This window comes from Berghia stephanieae, chromosome 4 (genome assembly GCF_034508935.2).
Source record: "Berghia stephanieae isolate SIO BIC M18660-M18661 chromosome 4, UCSD_Bste_1.3, whole genome shotgun sequence".
Taxonomy (NCBI): Eukaryota; Metazoa; Mollusca; class Gastropoda; order Nudibranchia; family Aeolidiidae; genus Berghia; species Berghia stephanieae.
The window spans coordinates 40,338,711-40,353,777 of NC_088363.1; the positions used below are offsets into that span (position 1 = coordinate 40,338,711).

Genomic DNA, 15,067 nt, shown 5'->3' on the forward strand with positions numbered 1-15,067 from the left:
CTTGATTTGCCTGACAACTTTCATACACACTTGTTCAGATCTGTAATGAATTTATACCTTCGTGTTTGTATTTGCAGGTCTGAAGCGGTACACAATTAATTATGAGCTTGCTTTAACACTGATGTAATGGACAATCTTTTGCGTTAGTTTGAGAATAGTTTCATAAATAATAATAATGCTGAAAACTTATATATAGCGCTATAACTCCGAGACACCAGACTCTAAGCGCTTAAATTACAAATTACTTTGGCTGAAAAATATTCATTTACACTCACAAGCACACACACGCACACACACACACAACACAAGACACAACACAAACCAAACTTATCTTGCTTCTCATACCATCTACTAAAATCGAAACAGATATGTTTTAAGCGAACGTTTAAAAGTTGACAAAGATTCTTTTTCTCGAATGCTCTGCGATAAGGCGTTCCAAATAGAGGGTTCGAAATGAGAAAAGGATTTCATTCCAGCATTTTTCCGAATTCGAGGGACAACTAGTTTTGTGGAATCACTGGCCGAACGTAAGGGGCGGGGTTTTGAATGTCTTTCAATTAGTTCCGAAAGGTAGGAAGGGGCAGTACTTTCAAGACAACGATACACTAAAACACAAGCTTTGAATTTAACCCTTTTCTCAGGCAGCCAATGCAGGTCATGAAGTAGAGGTCCGGCAGAGTCGCACCTACGCTTCATGAATACTAGTCTGGCAGCGCTGTTTTGGACAATCTGAAGACGTCTCAAATTGTATTGCGAAATGCCAAACGACAGAGCATTACAATAATCCTATTTCGATAGTACGAGTGACAAAACCAGGTGCTTGGTCACATCCTCAGATATGAACCGTCTAATGGAAGCAATCTTTTTTAGTTGGAAAAAGAGAGATCTAACCAACTTATTAACCTGATGCTCCATCGACAGTCCAGAGTCTAAGAATGTGCCAAGGTTTTTCACTTTGTCAACAATTTGAATGGAGGCATCCCCCAACTTCAAATCTGTTTCACTTTTCCACTTCCTGTTCCCCACATACAGCACCTCCGTCTTATCATCATTCAGTTTCAGTCTGTTCTCATTCATCACAACAATAATTCTATACCTTCGTGTATGTATTTGCAGGTCTGATAGCCGAACACAATAATTATGAGTTTGACATACCATTGTTGTATAGAACAATGTTTTGCGTTGGTTTGAGAGTATTTTCTTCACAACAATGAGCCCATAAAAACAATTCGAGTTATCAGTGCATAAAAGTACACGTTGACCTCTACTAATGTGGGTTATAAGACTTGCAAATTAGTATACGTCGATTTGAAATAATCTAAAATGTTTTTTGGTTTTCAATGCGTCGAATGTGACGTGTAGTAGTCCTTCAGAGCCATGAGGCCGTTGGAGCCGGAGTTTATCCCGGTCTATATAGCCTGAAACAGACAATAGCAATTGCGTGCTACCCTTTGTATACGACACTAGTCTATCGCACAGTACTTTCCGTCAGATCGAGCAGATCTAACTCCCCAATCCCTGCTTTGTAGACTTGGGGGAGGGAGGGGGGGGGGGGTCATAAAAAAATCTCCACTTCACCCGATCGATCTCGATCCCTTTGCGTATGAAGCGAGTGCTCTACCAGCTGAGCTATCGGGACCTCCTTGGAAGTTACATAATAATATAATATTAGGGAGTGTGGTGTAAATGTTTGCCAACACAAACTGATACTTTTATAAATGGAACGAAATTGACATCACTCAGTTCATTTTTAGAGTTTTTAGACAGCCATTTTAATGATTAGTTCTCACAAAATTATTTCAATTAGACTATAAACGTTTAAGGTTACACATAGTGCTGGCTCCTGTGGATCTTGTGAGTATTTTACCTAATCGCATCACATCAATATCAATCTATAATTGATTGACCAAATTATCATACAAATGAAAATTCGTTACCGTGCGACTTTATAGTCTAGTTGTATGAAATTCACATTAGGAGTGCAGGTGCAGGGGTGCAGGGTTCGAGGTTCGCCTCTGTGAGGCGAAAACTTTATTCCTTTGAAAACTCTCTTTACTCAAATTCTCTCACTGTACTCAGGTGTGAAATGAGTACCTGACCCTCTGTTAGGGGAAAAAGGTAATATCGCCTAACAGGCGTCATGTCTTCTTATGATCTACACGTTAAGTGTTGATGTTGCCCAGGGAACCCCTATAAAGCACTTTGATCTCGTTTGGTGGATAATTCGCTATATAAATTAATTATTTTCTTTTTTTTTTCTCTCTTTACGTGACGGTTAACGATGTTATCTCTGTCAATATTATAGTATTATGATAACCCAACCCCTTGCAGACGCCATGTCTTGTCCTACATGATAAGTCTTTTTGTTTCCCAAGGTAAAGAGCTGGTTTGAGCACGTTTAGTGGATATTGCTCGATATTTATGATCTAGTTCCTTTTTTTTCTTTACCTAACCGTTAACAACGTTGTATCTGTTAATAAAGAATTTTAATAACCTCTTACAGGGGCCATGTCTATTCCAAGATGATAGGTCTTTCTGTTGGCAAGGAAACCTTTGTAAAGCGCCGCTTTGAGCACTTTTAGTGGATATTGCTCTATATATGCATGCTAAAATATTTTTTCATAAAATTTCTGCACTAAGCTTATGCATTTTTTAATGTAGTCCTTCACAGCCATTCGGCCCATAGAGCTGGAGTTTATCTCGGGTTCTATAGCGTGAAATGGAACAATAGCAATTACTTGCTATTCTATTGATAGGACGCTAGTCTATCTCAAAATACTTTCCGCCAAATCTAACATACTCAGCTACCCATTCACTACTGCGTGGACAGGGAGGTCAGAAAAAAAAATCTCGACTGCACCCGGGATAGATCTCGATCCTTTTGCGTGTGAACCGAGTGCTCTACCAACTGAACCCCCTTGTTCCCCTGTAACGACGGTTTAAATCTAATACAAAAGTCTTTCACCTTCCTCTACGTCCTTGAGAGAGTTTGCTATTTAAAATTGTTTATTCATTCACTTCCAAAGGTTGCGAACCGACTTTGATCTGCTGTCATGAAATTCAGTTACTTTTTCACAAGCCAAACCGAGTCAACACTCAATCACTTAGTTGAGGGATCTTATTCGGTTGTGTGGCTATGTGGTCTTGTGGTATGACACTCACATTCGGATCGGAAGGTCCTGGGTTCGACCCTCGCTCGGCGCATAGTTGAGTCCTTGGACAAGGCTCTTTACTCATATTCTCTCAACGTACTCAGGTGTAAAATGAGTGCCTGGCCGTTAACAGCGCTGTCTCTGTCCGAACAAAAGTTGTAATAACAGGTAACATGTCCCGTCCTATATGTTAAGTGTTGCTGTTGGCCAGCGGCCCGTTGGAAAGCGCTTTGAGCACATTTATTGGATATGGCTCCATATAAAAGCTAAAAAAAAGGCTCAAAGCTTTGCTTCCATGAAATCCGATCCCAAACTCTTTCATTGTTCACAAATCAAGAGTCATTAAGCTCATTATTTTATCTAGCTGAAAGAAGATAATAATATTTATTATTGTTTTGTTAGGCTAAGGTCAACGTGAACTAATTTACAGGTCTGATAACCCAAATTGTTATGGGGCCCATTATTGTTACGGACACACTCTCAAACCAACGCAAGATATGGGCTCATTGTTGTATTGGAAATCTTTTTAAGAAATTATAAAATGACGCAAAATATTGTCCATTACAACAAAGTTAAACTAGGCTCTTAAGTGGGTTCGGAGGTCAGACATGCGTATATTATCCGTTCAAATGTCAATCTCAAATTAATTATGGAAAAAAAAATATTTTTTTTACTTAATAGGTGTTGCTTTGTGGCCTAATTTTAACTTGCTATTGAACCGCTCTTGTCCGCAATATTTGACCAGCACATAAAAAAAAGACAACAAAAACTAGTGACCAACGTCATAATCATTTTATTTCAGCTCCTGCTATGCTAAAACTGTTCGGTTGCACATTCACAAAATTTACATGTTTCCATCTCAAAAAAGCAAAAAATAATTTTAAATGACATGCCGAACAATTAAAATAAGCCTTTTGTAATCAGACACTGTAAAACCTGACAAAACTTTCTTAAAGACTCCGGCTTGAGACACGTTGACAAGTTGAATGACATTTTAATAATTTGATATTTAATATAAAAGTTTTCTCGCCAAAATGATAGAAAAAGTGTTTTGCGAATGTGTGAGAGTTTTGTTTCTATGACCAGGTGTGAAACGGAGGGCTCTGACAATAAAAGTATATGTACTATTTTGTAGAGATGGTGGATCTCGTGGGTGTTCTTATTTTATAATCAATTCAGCTACAGTTTTGGATAATTTTGTTGTTGTTGAAAAGATACTAAAATAACAACAACAACAACAACAACAACAAAACGACTAAAACAAAAAGACGAAAACAAGCAAACAAGTCACACAAACGAAGAAACATTACCCCAAAGAATATAACAAATCAATAAATGCCAGTCGGATATATTATAGAAAAAAACTAAGTGACAAATATAAAAATATTCAAACATTTTTTACAGATTGATATACGAGTAAAGAAATAATAATGGTAATTCTATCACCCGTTCACTTAAAAGATTATTTGTAAAATCTGCTATGGTATAATGATCGGCAATTTGAGGTTGGGAATCGCCACCTTGCTGCCCTGGTGCCAGATTCATTTGCACTCTCCAAGAGATGGTCCAAAGGATTTGTCTCCATGTTAATATACATAAATCATTAATATCATATTTTTAAAATGAGTGTCTGTTCGCGACCTCCTTTGTCTATCCGCAAATATTCTGGGTTTCCCACCCTGACCTAGAAACAAAAAATATAAGGAGTTAAGAAATGCCTGGATATAATAAAATACACAAATACACACACACACACACACACACACACACATATACATATATATATATATATATATATATATATATATATATATATATATAAAGTATTTCAAGTATAATTATGATCTTCTACAATATTATTTCAAGCGTTAGCTTCCATCAGGAAGTCCAGCACTATCATTTCATGGTTTTTGCTTTTATAATTTATATAATATATATATATATATATATATATATATAATATATATATATATATATATATATATATATATGTGTGTGTGTGTGTGTGTGTGTGTGTGTGTGTGTGTGTGAATGAGTCAATTCTTTAAATTGAAAATAATGTTTGTTTTTTTTTCACTATATCTAATTTTTCTAGGGATGGCTGTTTGTCTTCATGGCCGCCATGAGCACGGAGGCAGCTGCACAATACCACCACTCCTATCTTGGATACGTCTCCCCATATGAGTAAGTATTAATGCTATGTATTGAAGTAAAATACTCACTTACTCCTTCATCCATCAGGTAAATCGTTCCAACACACAAAATTATACGTGCTCTTTTATATTAATTTATAGTTTATTAAGTTGTCCTTTAGAGCCTTTAGGCCCATGGAGCCGGAGTTTATTCTGGTTTATTTAGCTTGAAACAAACAATAGTATTTGATTGCTACCATTTGGATAGGACGCCAATCATTCGGAAAGTAGCTTCCGCCAGATTAACAGATCCGGCTACCTAATCACTGCTGGGTGGACTTGGGTCAGTCTGTTAAAGGTACTTTAAAGTGAATTCATGGTCCGACTGGCGGTCGAAAACCAATAACGAAGAACCCATTGACGTCATTTTCTTCATTCATAATTGTTGCTACTGCGTTTAGATAAAACAAAACCTCACCAGTTCTGCCCGCCAGATGCATTGTGCAAACACAGAAAGCTATGTGACCTTAACGTTAATAGTCAGTTAGAGGTACTTTAGTGAAAACTAATCATCCATTTGGTGGCCTTAGAACATTTACAAAGAGCCAAATAACGGGAGCTAAGTCATTCTACAGAAATTGCATTGAATCATTCGATAAAATAGTGAGACTACGCGGGGGTAGCCCCTCTCAGACGCATAATGAACGATCTAAAACAAGCCCAATCAATCTTTGTATTTAGCCTCACGTACTTTGTACTGGGTTGCAAATGAGAGACGGAGTCGACTTGAAAAAAATTCCGTTCCTCGTAGGCTTCTTGAAACTAGGAGAGAAGTTGTCAAAGCGCCTGTACCAGCAAGATGGTGCATTGGGTGGTTGTAAATAGACCAAGGTCTAGAACCTATCTGGCAGCGACCATGTTATCAATGGGGACTTTCGACCTTTCCAACATACGTATACAATTTGCGGCAAAGAACTTGAATCAACAGAGCATTTGGGTGACTGTTGCATTGTCACGTCGTTGCCGGCGGATTGCAGACTGTACATGACTGTGGCAACGATTTCGCAGCCTGGTCAGTAAGAAGAGGCACTGGGTGGCGGCGAATCGAATTCGGTTGAGAACCTGCCTTACGACAGCGGCGGCACTTCACCAGTGGGGACTTGCCATCTGTCCCACATGGACGCCTTGTGGGCAAGAGCCAAAAACCGCAGAACATCTAGTAGAGGCTTTCGGGCGGTTCTCGATAGTACACGAATGCGGCGATGTATTTGGGACCTGGAAAGATCAACGTAACATAGTAGTGTGACACCATCAGAAGCTGCTGCCGTCTAGATAGACTATCATAATATTGTAATACGAGAAGCTGATACCTCAACAACGGTATCCTCTCATCACTCATTCTTCTTTCGTGTCTCATTCATTTAGTTTTATTGACCAAGGGGGGGGGGGGAAACCTGTAAATGTCAAAATAATCTATCTTTGTAAATAAAATCGAGCTCCTATCCCATTGTAGTATTGTTATTTTTTATTTCTAATTTCTAATCTATTCCAGATTCCTCCAGGGTCCCAACTACAATGATGGATACAACCCTTATCAACAATACCGGTCCAGACGTGATGCTATGAGCTCCGACTACCATGGATCTCACCACGATCCCATGCACAACGCACACGATAATACCCACACGTATGACTCACACAGCGCATCGGTTTACAACACACACGACGCTTCACCCAAGTACAATTCATACCACTCACCAATGTACGATTCCCACTACGATCCCATGTCCTACGGGTACAATAGCTACGGATACAATCCCATGTTTTATCCCTTCAAAATGTTCGCTTACCCCGTCATGAAATTTCCCGCCATGCATGGATTCCCCGCAATGAAATTCCCTTCAATGTCAACTTACCAGCGCCCATCCTACAACTACAACAATAATTATCGTCACCCTTTCATGCATTCTGGAAATTTCTACAACTCCGGGTACAAACCCCAACAGCCTGCCCCTGCTCCTCACCATCCATTCGGCGACCATTTTATGAAGATGATGGGTTTCCATGGCAACCACGCCAGCAGCAACAACAACTACAACAATAACAACGGTCACCACGATAACCACGACCAAAATTACAATAATGGCAAGGGAAACAACTACGAAATGAGTTACAGCAAGAGTTACAGTATGAACATGGACTACACCAATGGCAAAGGTCACATGGTTACCAAGGACACTTCCTACATGAATGACAACGGAAAGATCTACATGCACGACGACCCAGCCAAACACTACACGGCCAATAAGGGCGGCAAGTTTGTCCTTGACAAAAACTACAACTAGATATCCAAAGTTTTCCATATTCCTTTAGATTAATGAATGCTCGGAAACACATACATTTTGCAACTATAACTTTAGATATTGGTATTCAACTTTTAAAAAAAGATAATCACGTAACATTTGAATTCTTTTTTAATTTCTTTGTTTTTTTTTCTTTTTTCTTTTAGCAATCAAGCACTCAAAAGTTTATTCTGCCAAAGAAACAATCTATGAATCCGAGCGTCTTATCATTATCAATCATTCTATTTTTTTTTTTTTGGCAAACACATTTTACAAACAAAGAAGCGATAAATCGGGTGATTTGTATTCATAGCAAGTTTAAACATTGTTTACAAAAATAATAGAATATATGTCCTGTAATTCAACTGATGACTCTTGTGTAAATGTCCAAACCAATACCAGAATACCACGTAAATATATCGTATCTCTTTCCAATTAGACTTGTGTATCAAACTTATTTCGTTTCTGAAACCACCCAAATCAGTATCTTGCTTTGTTCTATAATTCTGCTGTATTCTGAATTTTATAAAAAACAAGTATTAAACAATTTTGCCCAGAAAACTCGTTTTTCAAAAATCGAATTACTATAATGACCTTCTTCATCTTAGCAAAAACACTCAGACCAGATTTGAGAGTTTCTTGCTAAGACGAGGGACATTTTAATCAATCGGCAATGCAAGGATCATTTTAGTTTTCTTGCCAAAATTTTAATAAGTTTTTAAAAATTCAAAATACAACAGGATTAAATGAATGTCATTGAGTGTTTAAATCTAGTCAAGGAGAATTGCGGAATAAAGAGATAGCTAAACGAGGCAAGATCTGAATACATAAATGATAAATTTTCGTAAAATTCACAGTTTTTACTTGTACCTTTCTCAAATTTTGAAGAAGTATAATTTAATATATACAAATTTAGGTAGCAACAGACTTTTAAAGTGTATATTTTATATCTTGAGAAAAAAAATTATCAAAAAACTAAAGACTAGGGCTATAAATTTTTCTCAGACAAAAGAGTATCCTGTTTTTATCCAGCTGATTTTAATCTTGATTTCCTTTATTTCTAATCTCGTGATGTGTTTGATTTGATATCAAATTTCAAATTTCAAATTTACTATGTGTTCAAAGCCTTTTGATATCTTGCATAATAAAATAATCTCATCTACTTTGCAGTTCTCGGAAAAAAGCACGTATTGAAAATATTTTGGCCAAAAAAACTCGCCAAAAGATTGGATACGTATTTTTTTTAAAAATCGAAGCCAGTACTCCTGCTCGTAAATTTATCTACTCCAATGCTATAGGATTCACTTGGAATGCATTTGTTGAGCTCCTTCATTCAAAAGGATTCTATAATTGCAAAGTTCTTCTTTTTTTATATTTCATTCCATTTTAGAATAAAAAATAAACATAATGAACAGAATAAGACTAGACTTCATTCAGTTTTCTGGCGAACATGACCTCAGTATCCATAATTTCATTTTATCTTTTAAATAAAATCTTCTTCTTCTTCTTCTTCTTCTTCTTCTTCTTCTTCTTCTTCTTCTTCTTCTTCTTCTTCTTCTTCTTCTTCTTCTTCTTCTTCTTCTTCTTTCCTTCTTCTTCTTCTTCTTCTTCTTCTTCTTCTTCTTCTTCTTCTTCTTCTTCTTCTTCTTCTTCTTCTTCTTCTTCTTCTTCTTCTTCTTTCTTCTTCTATTTTATTTTATTTTATTATTATTATTATTATATTATTATTATTATTATTATTATTATATTATTATTATTATTATTATTATTATTATTATTATTATTATTATTATTATTATATTATATATTATTATTATATTATTATTATTATTATATTATTATTATTATTATTATTATTATTATTATTATTTAATTATTATTATTATTATTATTATTATTATTATTATTATTATTATTATTATCATTATTATTAATTTCATTATTATTTTATTATTATTGTTGTATGCGAACCATTTCTGCTGTGAATATTGCCGAAGTGCCGAAACGCTAGTTTAAATAATGTCTCCTCATATACCATAACAAAACTTGACACTCGTAACTTGAGCTTCCTGTCTAAGCTAAAATTTAAATTATGCCCCTTCCGCCACGACATCATAAGATATCGTCGTCAAGGCGTTCCACGAAGAAATATGGATAATTCATCAAACAAGATGTCTGATGTCAAGAGGATTACCCATGTTGTCCAAGTGAGCAAATTGGAGGTTAATCATCTTGCCCAAGGAAAAATCCGGGACCTTCCGGGTCACAATGCAATGCCTTAAACCACTCGGCCACTTCGCCTCCCAGCTTCATGTCGACCTTTAAAAAATGCTCCTAAATAACTTTTCACAAGGGGTGAAGTGTTTCGATCATAGCTAACTTATTGAGAACTCGTAATTTTTCCCGAACGGTATTTAGAGGTCTGTGTGTTATTTTATAAGTTTCACGGCGTTCACGTTTATTACGTCATTTCAGCGCCCGTCAAAGGGAGGTTGATCGAGATAAAGTTTTAGGACTGAAGCTAAAAGCACCAAAGATATAGCAAGTATGAAAGAACTGGTCCAAAAAGGTAACAGACGATTATACGAGCAATCCACAGATGTGCTTATTTTGGCCTCACCCAAAGAGTCCCATCGAGGGATCAGCAAGATGCATCTCTGGGACAGATACACATTAATATTTACAGAATACAATCTACATACAAAGAGATGTTATACAATGGAATAATCACATCTGTCAGCAAATGACCTATAAATTTGACTTGCCCCTCCCCACCTAAGAATCTCCACAAAGACCAGGAAAAATTCCGAGTACTCAATCAAGAACAAAGATAGGGAGTAAGATGGAAAAGAAAACAGTGCGGCTATGTGATCTTGTGGTATAACACTCGCTTTCGGCTCGGAAAGTCCTGGGTTCGTGCCTCGTTCGGCGCATAGTTGAGTCTTTGGAAAAGGCTCTTTACTCACATTCTCTCACGATACTCACGCGTAAAATGAGTACCTGGCCGTTAACAGCGTTTTCTCTGTCGGGAAAAAAATGTATTATCGCCTAACCAGAAGATAACCCAAATAGTAATAATCTCATTGTTGTTATGGAAATACTCCCAAACAAAGCAACCTATAATTTGTCCATTACATCAATGTTGAATCAAGGCCAAAATTGAGTTCGGCTATCAGACCTGCAAATATGTACATTTAGAGAATAACCCATGTTGTACGCAGTGAGCAAAATGGGGTTAATAACCTTGCCCAAGAAAAAAAAAACAACCCGAGAGTGGCCGAAACGAAGCTCATACTCATGACCTTGGGGATCACAGTGCAATGCACGGAGTTAATAACTAGAAATGAAGTGAGTAGGAAAATGCTAGAAGACAACTGAGAATTAAAACTTCGCGGCGGAGATGAGTGCTCGAACCCGTGACCTTACTGGTACGTCAAATCCGCCTGACCGTAGAGATCGTGACTCTACCGTATGAGCTATCCACGACCCCGTCCGGAGTTGTAACATGAAAGTGAAATGAAGGTGTATAGTCGAATTTATTCATGTTCATCTGGATTCATTGCTCCAAGCTGCTAACTTCGCTGTCATACTCTAAAGATGAACCCCACCGTTTTTGTGCGGACATATGGTCTAGTGGTATGACACCCGCTTTCGGATTGGAAGGTCATGGGTTCAAGCCCCCGCTAGGCACATAGTTGAGTCCTTGGAAAAGGATCTTTACTCACATTCTCTAACCGTACTCAGGTGTAAATTGAGTACCTAGCCGTTAAAAGCGTTGTCTCTTTTGTAATATCGCCCAACAGGTGTCTAGTTCTACATGTTACGTCTTGCTGTTAGTCAGTGACCCTTTGTAAAGCACATTTAGCACGTATAGGTGATAATGCGCTATATAAGAGGTCAAGTTATAAAAGCTGAAGTTGAGTAAAAAAAAAATTGGCTAGATAACTCTTCCTTCAAATTGTATTAGACTTAAAATAACAAACTCTCAAACTCGGGACCTCAAATAAGACTTCAAGGAAGTCCCAGGTTTGAGAGTTTTTGACAAGATGAGGCTCATTTCAATCGGTTGAGATTTGAAAGACATGTTTTTTGGCCAAGGTTTTAAATAGTTGGTTTTAATGTGTTTTTGTCTCAGGGTAGGACAGTCGAGTGAAACAAGTGGTTTTATTAATAAATAACCGTTGATTGGTAGTCCACCGGATTATGTTACATCTCTCACACTTTCGAGGTTTTTCAATTTCCCTTCACCCAGAAATACACGCGCACGCACGCACACACACACACACACACACACACACACACACACACACACAGACCAACACATACAACAGCATGCCACTGTTATCAGCCAATGTAATCTTGACACATTCCAGCCAAGGGGAACAAGTCACGTCACTTCTCGTTCTCATAATTTATTAACTATATGCCTCTAATGAAACTTGTCACCCGTGTGGGAAAAAAATGTGTGAAAAGACCAAAACAAAGAGATCATTAGCTGCTAGAGCTGTCGAATGTAAAAAGTAATGTACAAGAATAATTTATTATAACATCCAAAAAAAAATAACAAATACAAAACACAATACTAAACACGGAACGTTTCGAGCTAAAAACCATTCTTCAGCCAATAATAATTTTTTAAAACCCAGTAAAAATAATATTTCATTTGAAATGCGGACAGAAGACAAAATTATTAGAAACGTCAACGTTCAATGAACCTAATGACTCAACTAAAGATGTATTTAAACCAAAATGTATGCTTTCAATCAAAATCCTCAACAGTTCTGTATGCTAAAATGATTGTCATTTTAAACGCAAACGCAGTTTTACAGAAAAGGACAGTCTCTGATAGAACTGGTAAAATGTACGCAATGGAATTATAGTATGCGAATACTGCACGAACGAGAGCAGATGTCTACAAACTAGTTTCTTCATCATGCTGTACCTTGCGATGCAATAATTTCCCTATTAGTGTGTCAACATATTGTGATAAATACTCCCAAACTGCGCGGCTGACTGATTCGGCTGCTTGGTATGTCCTAAAAAATAGATATGGTCCGGTATAGCCAAATTCAATACAACCGAAGTAGTAAGTCCCACATGATTCTGTGGTAAAGCGATTCTTCTAGTTTCTGTGGCAAAATATTTACAAATTGTGGGGCCGATCGGTCGGCTATTTGGTATGAGCTGAATGTACCTATGGTTCCGCCCTTGTCATTTGCTGCTCACTCAATGACAAAAAAAACAAAAACAAAACAACACAGACACAAGCTGGAAATGCATTCAATATGGAACAAAATGATGATGTCAAAACTGGTTCCAATATCATTGGAAGTGTAAAACCACTTTTCCGAGTACTGGATACATACCTTTTTGCAAGTAATCTTCTGGTTTCATGGCATCTTATTTTCTATTCTAAATTATATGCTGGTCGTCAAGAAAGATCATCCATCCTCGATCATTTACGACCTGTAATCCTTATAATCTGCTTATACATCCTGATACTAAACTAATTATGCCACCTTATGATTAAATAAGTAACTTATTCATTATTAGTCCTCCAAAGGACTCGTTACATAGACACTTCCAATGATTTTGGAACCGGAAAAGTAGAAGGTGTGGCGTCATGACTTTTCTTTCCCATTAATATGTAGGCTATTAATACTCACCATAGATGAGATGATCCCCGATATGGATCTTCTCTAGTTTGACCAAGGCTTTTGACATTGCTGAGAAAGTCCAGATATAAATAATATAGCCAAACTTGCACCTTGACCTGTGCAGGCGAGGATAAAAAGGAAATTAATGATTCGGTTTATGATATGTTTTGAAATTCGAAAATTATAAGGTTTGAATGAACTCAAGAATGAATGAAGTTGACGTCAGTCATCTCTTTGTCATTGTTTTCAAACCGCGATTAGATAAAATGCTCACTACATTTGACAGTGGGATATAACGTGCCAACACACAAAACTATGTGTAACATTAAACGTATATAGCCAAATTGATACCAGGCTAAAGAATGAATAAAGTTGACGTCATTCATCTCTTTGTAATTGCTTCCAGGCCGCGTTTAGATAAAATACTCACTACATCTATAGTACCAACACACAAAGCTATGTGTAACCTTAACGGTTTATAGATAGTTCGAAGATGATGTCACTCAATCCTTTGTTATTGTATTTTGCCATCCGCTTTTGTGAGTGATACTCACTAAACTGTATTACCCCGACTATAAAAGTTCATGGGTACACACAGTGTTGTGTGTTGGTCCGTTATACTTCCGGATGGCAATGTTATGAGCTTCTTAGCCAAGTGCATACTGTCTACAGTCTGATTGATACAATTCGGTGAGAACTAGTCATAAAATGGCCGGCTAAAATCAACAACAAAGAGCTGCGTGACGTCAATTTCGTTCCTTTTCTTGGATACAACTAAAGAGCACACGGTAAGAGGGAACGATGGAGGAAAAAAAATAATATTAATAATCTGTTAAAAAAGGGAGGCAATTCAATAAATGACTGTGTTGAATATAACTTCATAAATGGTTATCGTTCTTCCCTTGTTTTCAGCTGTGGCACTTGGCAATGATAAAATAAAGACATTTGATCTTTTAACGTCTCAATTCAGGTTTAGAAGGAATTAAATTGACGTCACTAATCTCTTTGTTATTGTTTTTAACCAGCCATTTTATGAGCAATTTCACTCAATTCTATCTATTAGACTACAAACGTCTAAGGTTATACATAGTTTTGTGTCTTGGTACGTTAAATCCGGCTGGCGGATGTTGTTAGTTTATTGGGGTTTTTTTGGCTAGACGCATGCAATCGATAAAAAAACGCTCATTTCAGGACAATAAGCTACATATAATACAATGTCTTCATTTTGGGCCAAGATTTTTCTAAAAAATAAAGGGTTAGAAAAGCAATCGAATGACACGGTGGTGACATGCACTTATTTGCAGATCGGATAACCCAATTCTTTATGGGCTCATTGATGAAATGGAACTCTCACAAAATGACGCAGAATATTGTCCATTACACAATGTTAAACTATGCCCATAAGTGGGTTAGATGTCAGACTTGCATAATATATGAACACGTCGATGGGTGGGGTTCACTGTTTCTGCAATACCCATATCTTCCAGTGATTGCATTCTGAACTCTAACAAAATCAAAATGGTAACCTCTTAAGGTTTGGGTCTAATTATTTGGAAAACCCTTAAAAATTTGATTTTGAGATTTTGGTATAAAATGATATCGTATTATCTTAGTAGAAATAATATCAATGGCGTCCACATTCTTAAAGTAGACTATAAAAGCACGAAAAACACAGTCAAAAAGGGTACAGATGGTTAGAAAAGTGTGATAAAAGGAAAGCTATTTTGCTATTTTCTCAATATGGTATTTTTCTAAGGGTATGGGATACTGTGCCAAACGTTTCC

General features: G+C 36.9%; 1 protein-coding gene across 7 annotated transcripts in view; it reads left to right on the forward strand.

Annotated features, from left to right (window-relative positions):
- The window catches only part of LOC144970562 (uncharacterized), a 90,727-nt gene extending 81,684 nt beyond the window's left edge, over positions 1–9,043 (forward strand). For all 7 annotated transcript variants that reach the window (XM_078910328.1, XM_078910330.1, XM_078910329.1 and 4 more), the window contains 2 exons: positions 5,248–5,336; positions 6,837–9,043. In XM_078910328.1, the coding sequence (XP_078766454.1) occupies positions 5,248–5,336; positions 6,837–7,629 (882 nt within the window). In that variant the 3' untranslated portion in view covers positions 7,630–9,043. The remainder of the gene's footprint in view (positions 1–5,247; positions 5,337–6,836) is intronic.
- Positions 9,044–15,067: the final 6,024 nt, after the last annotated feature.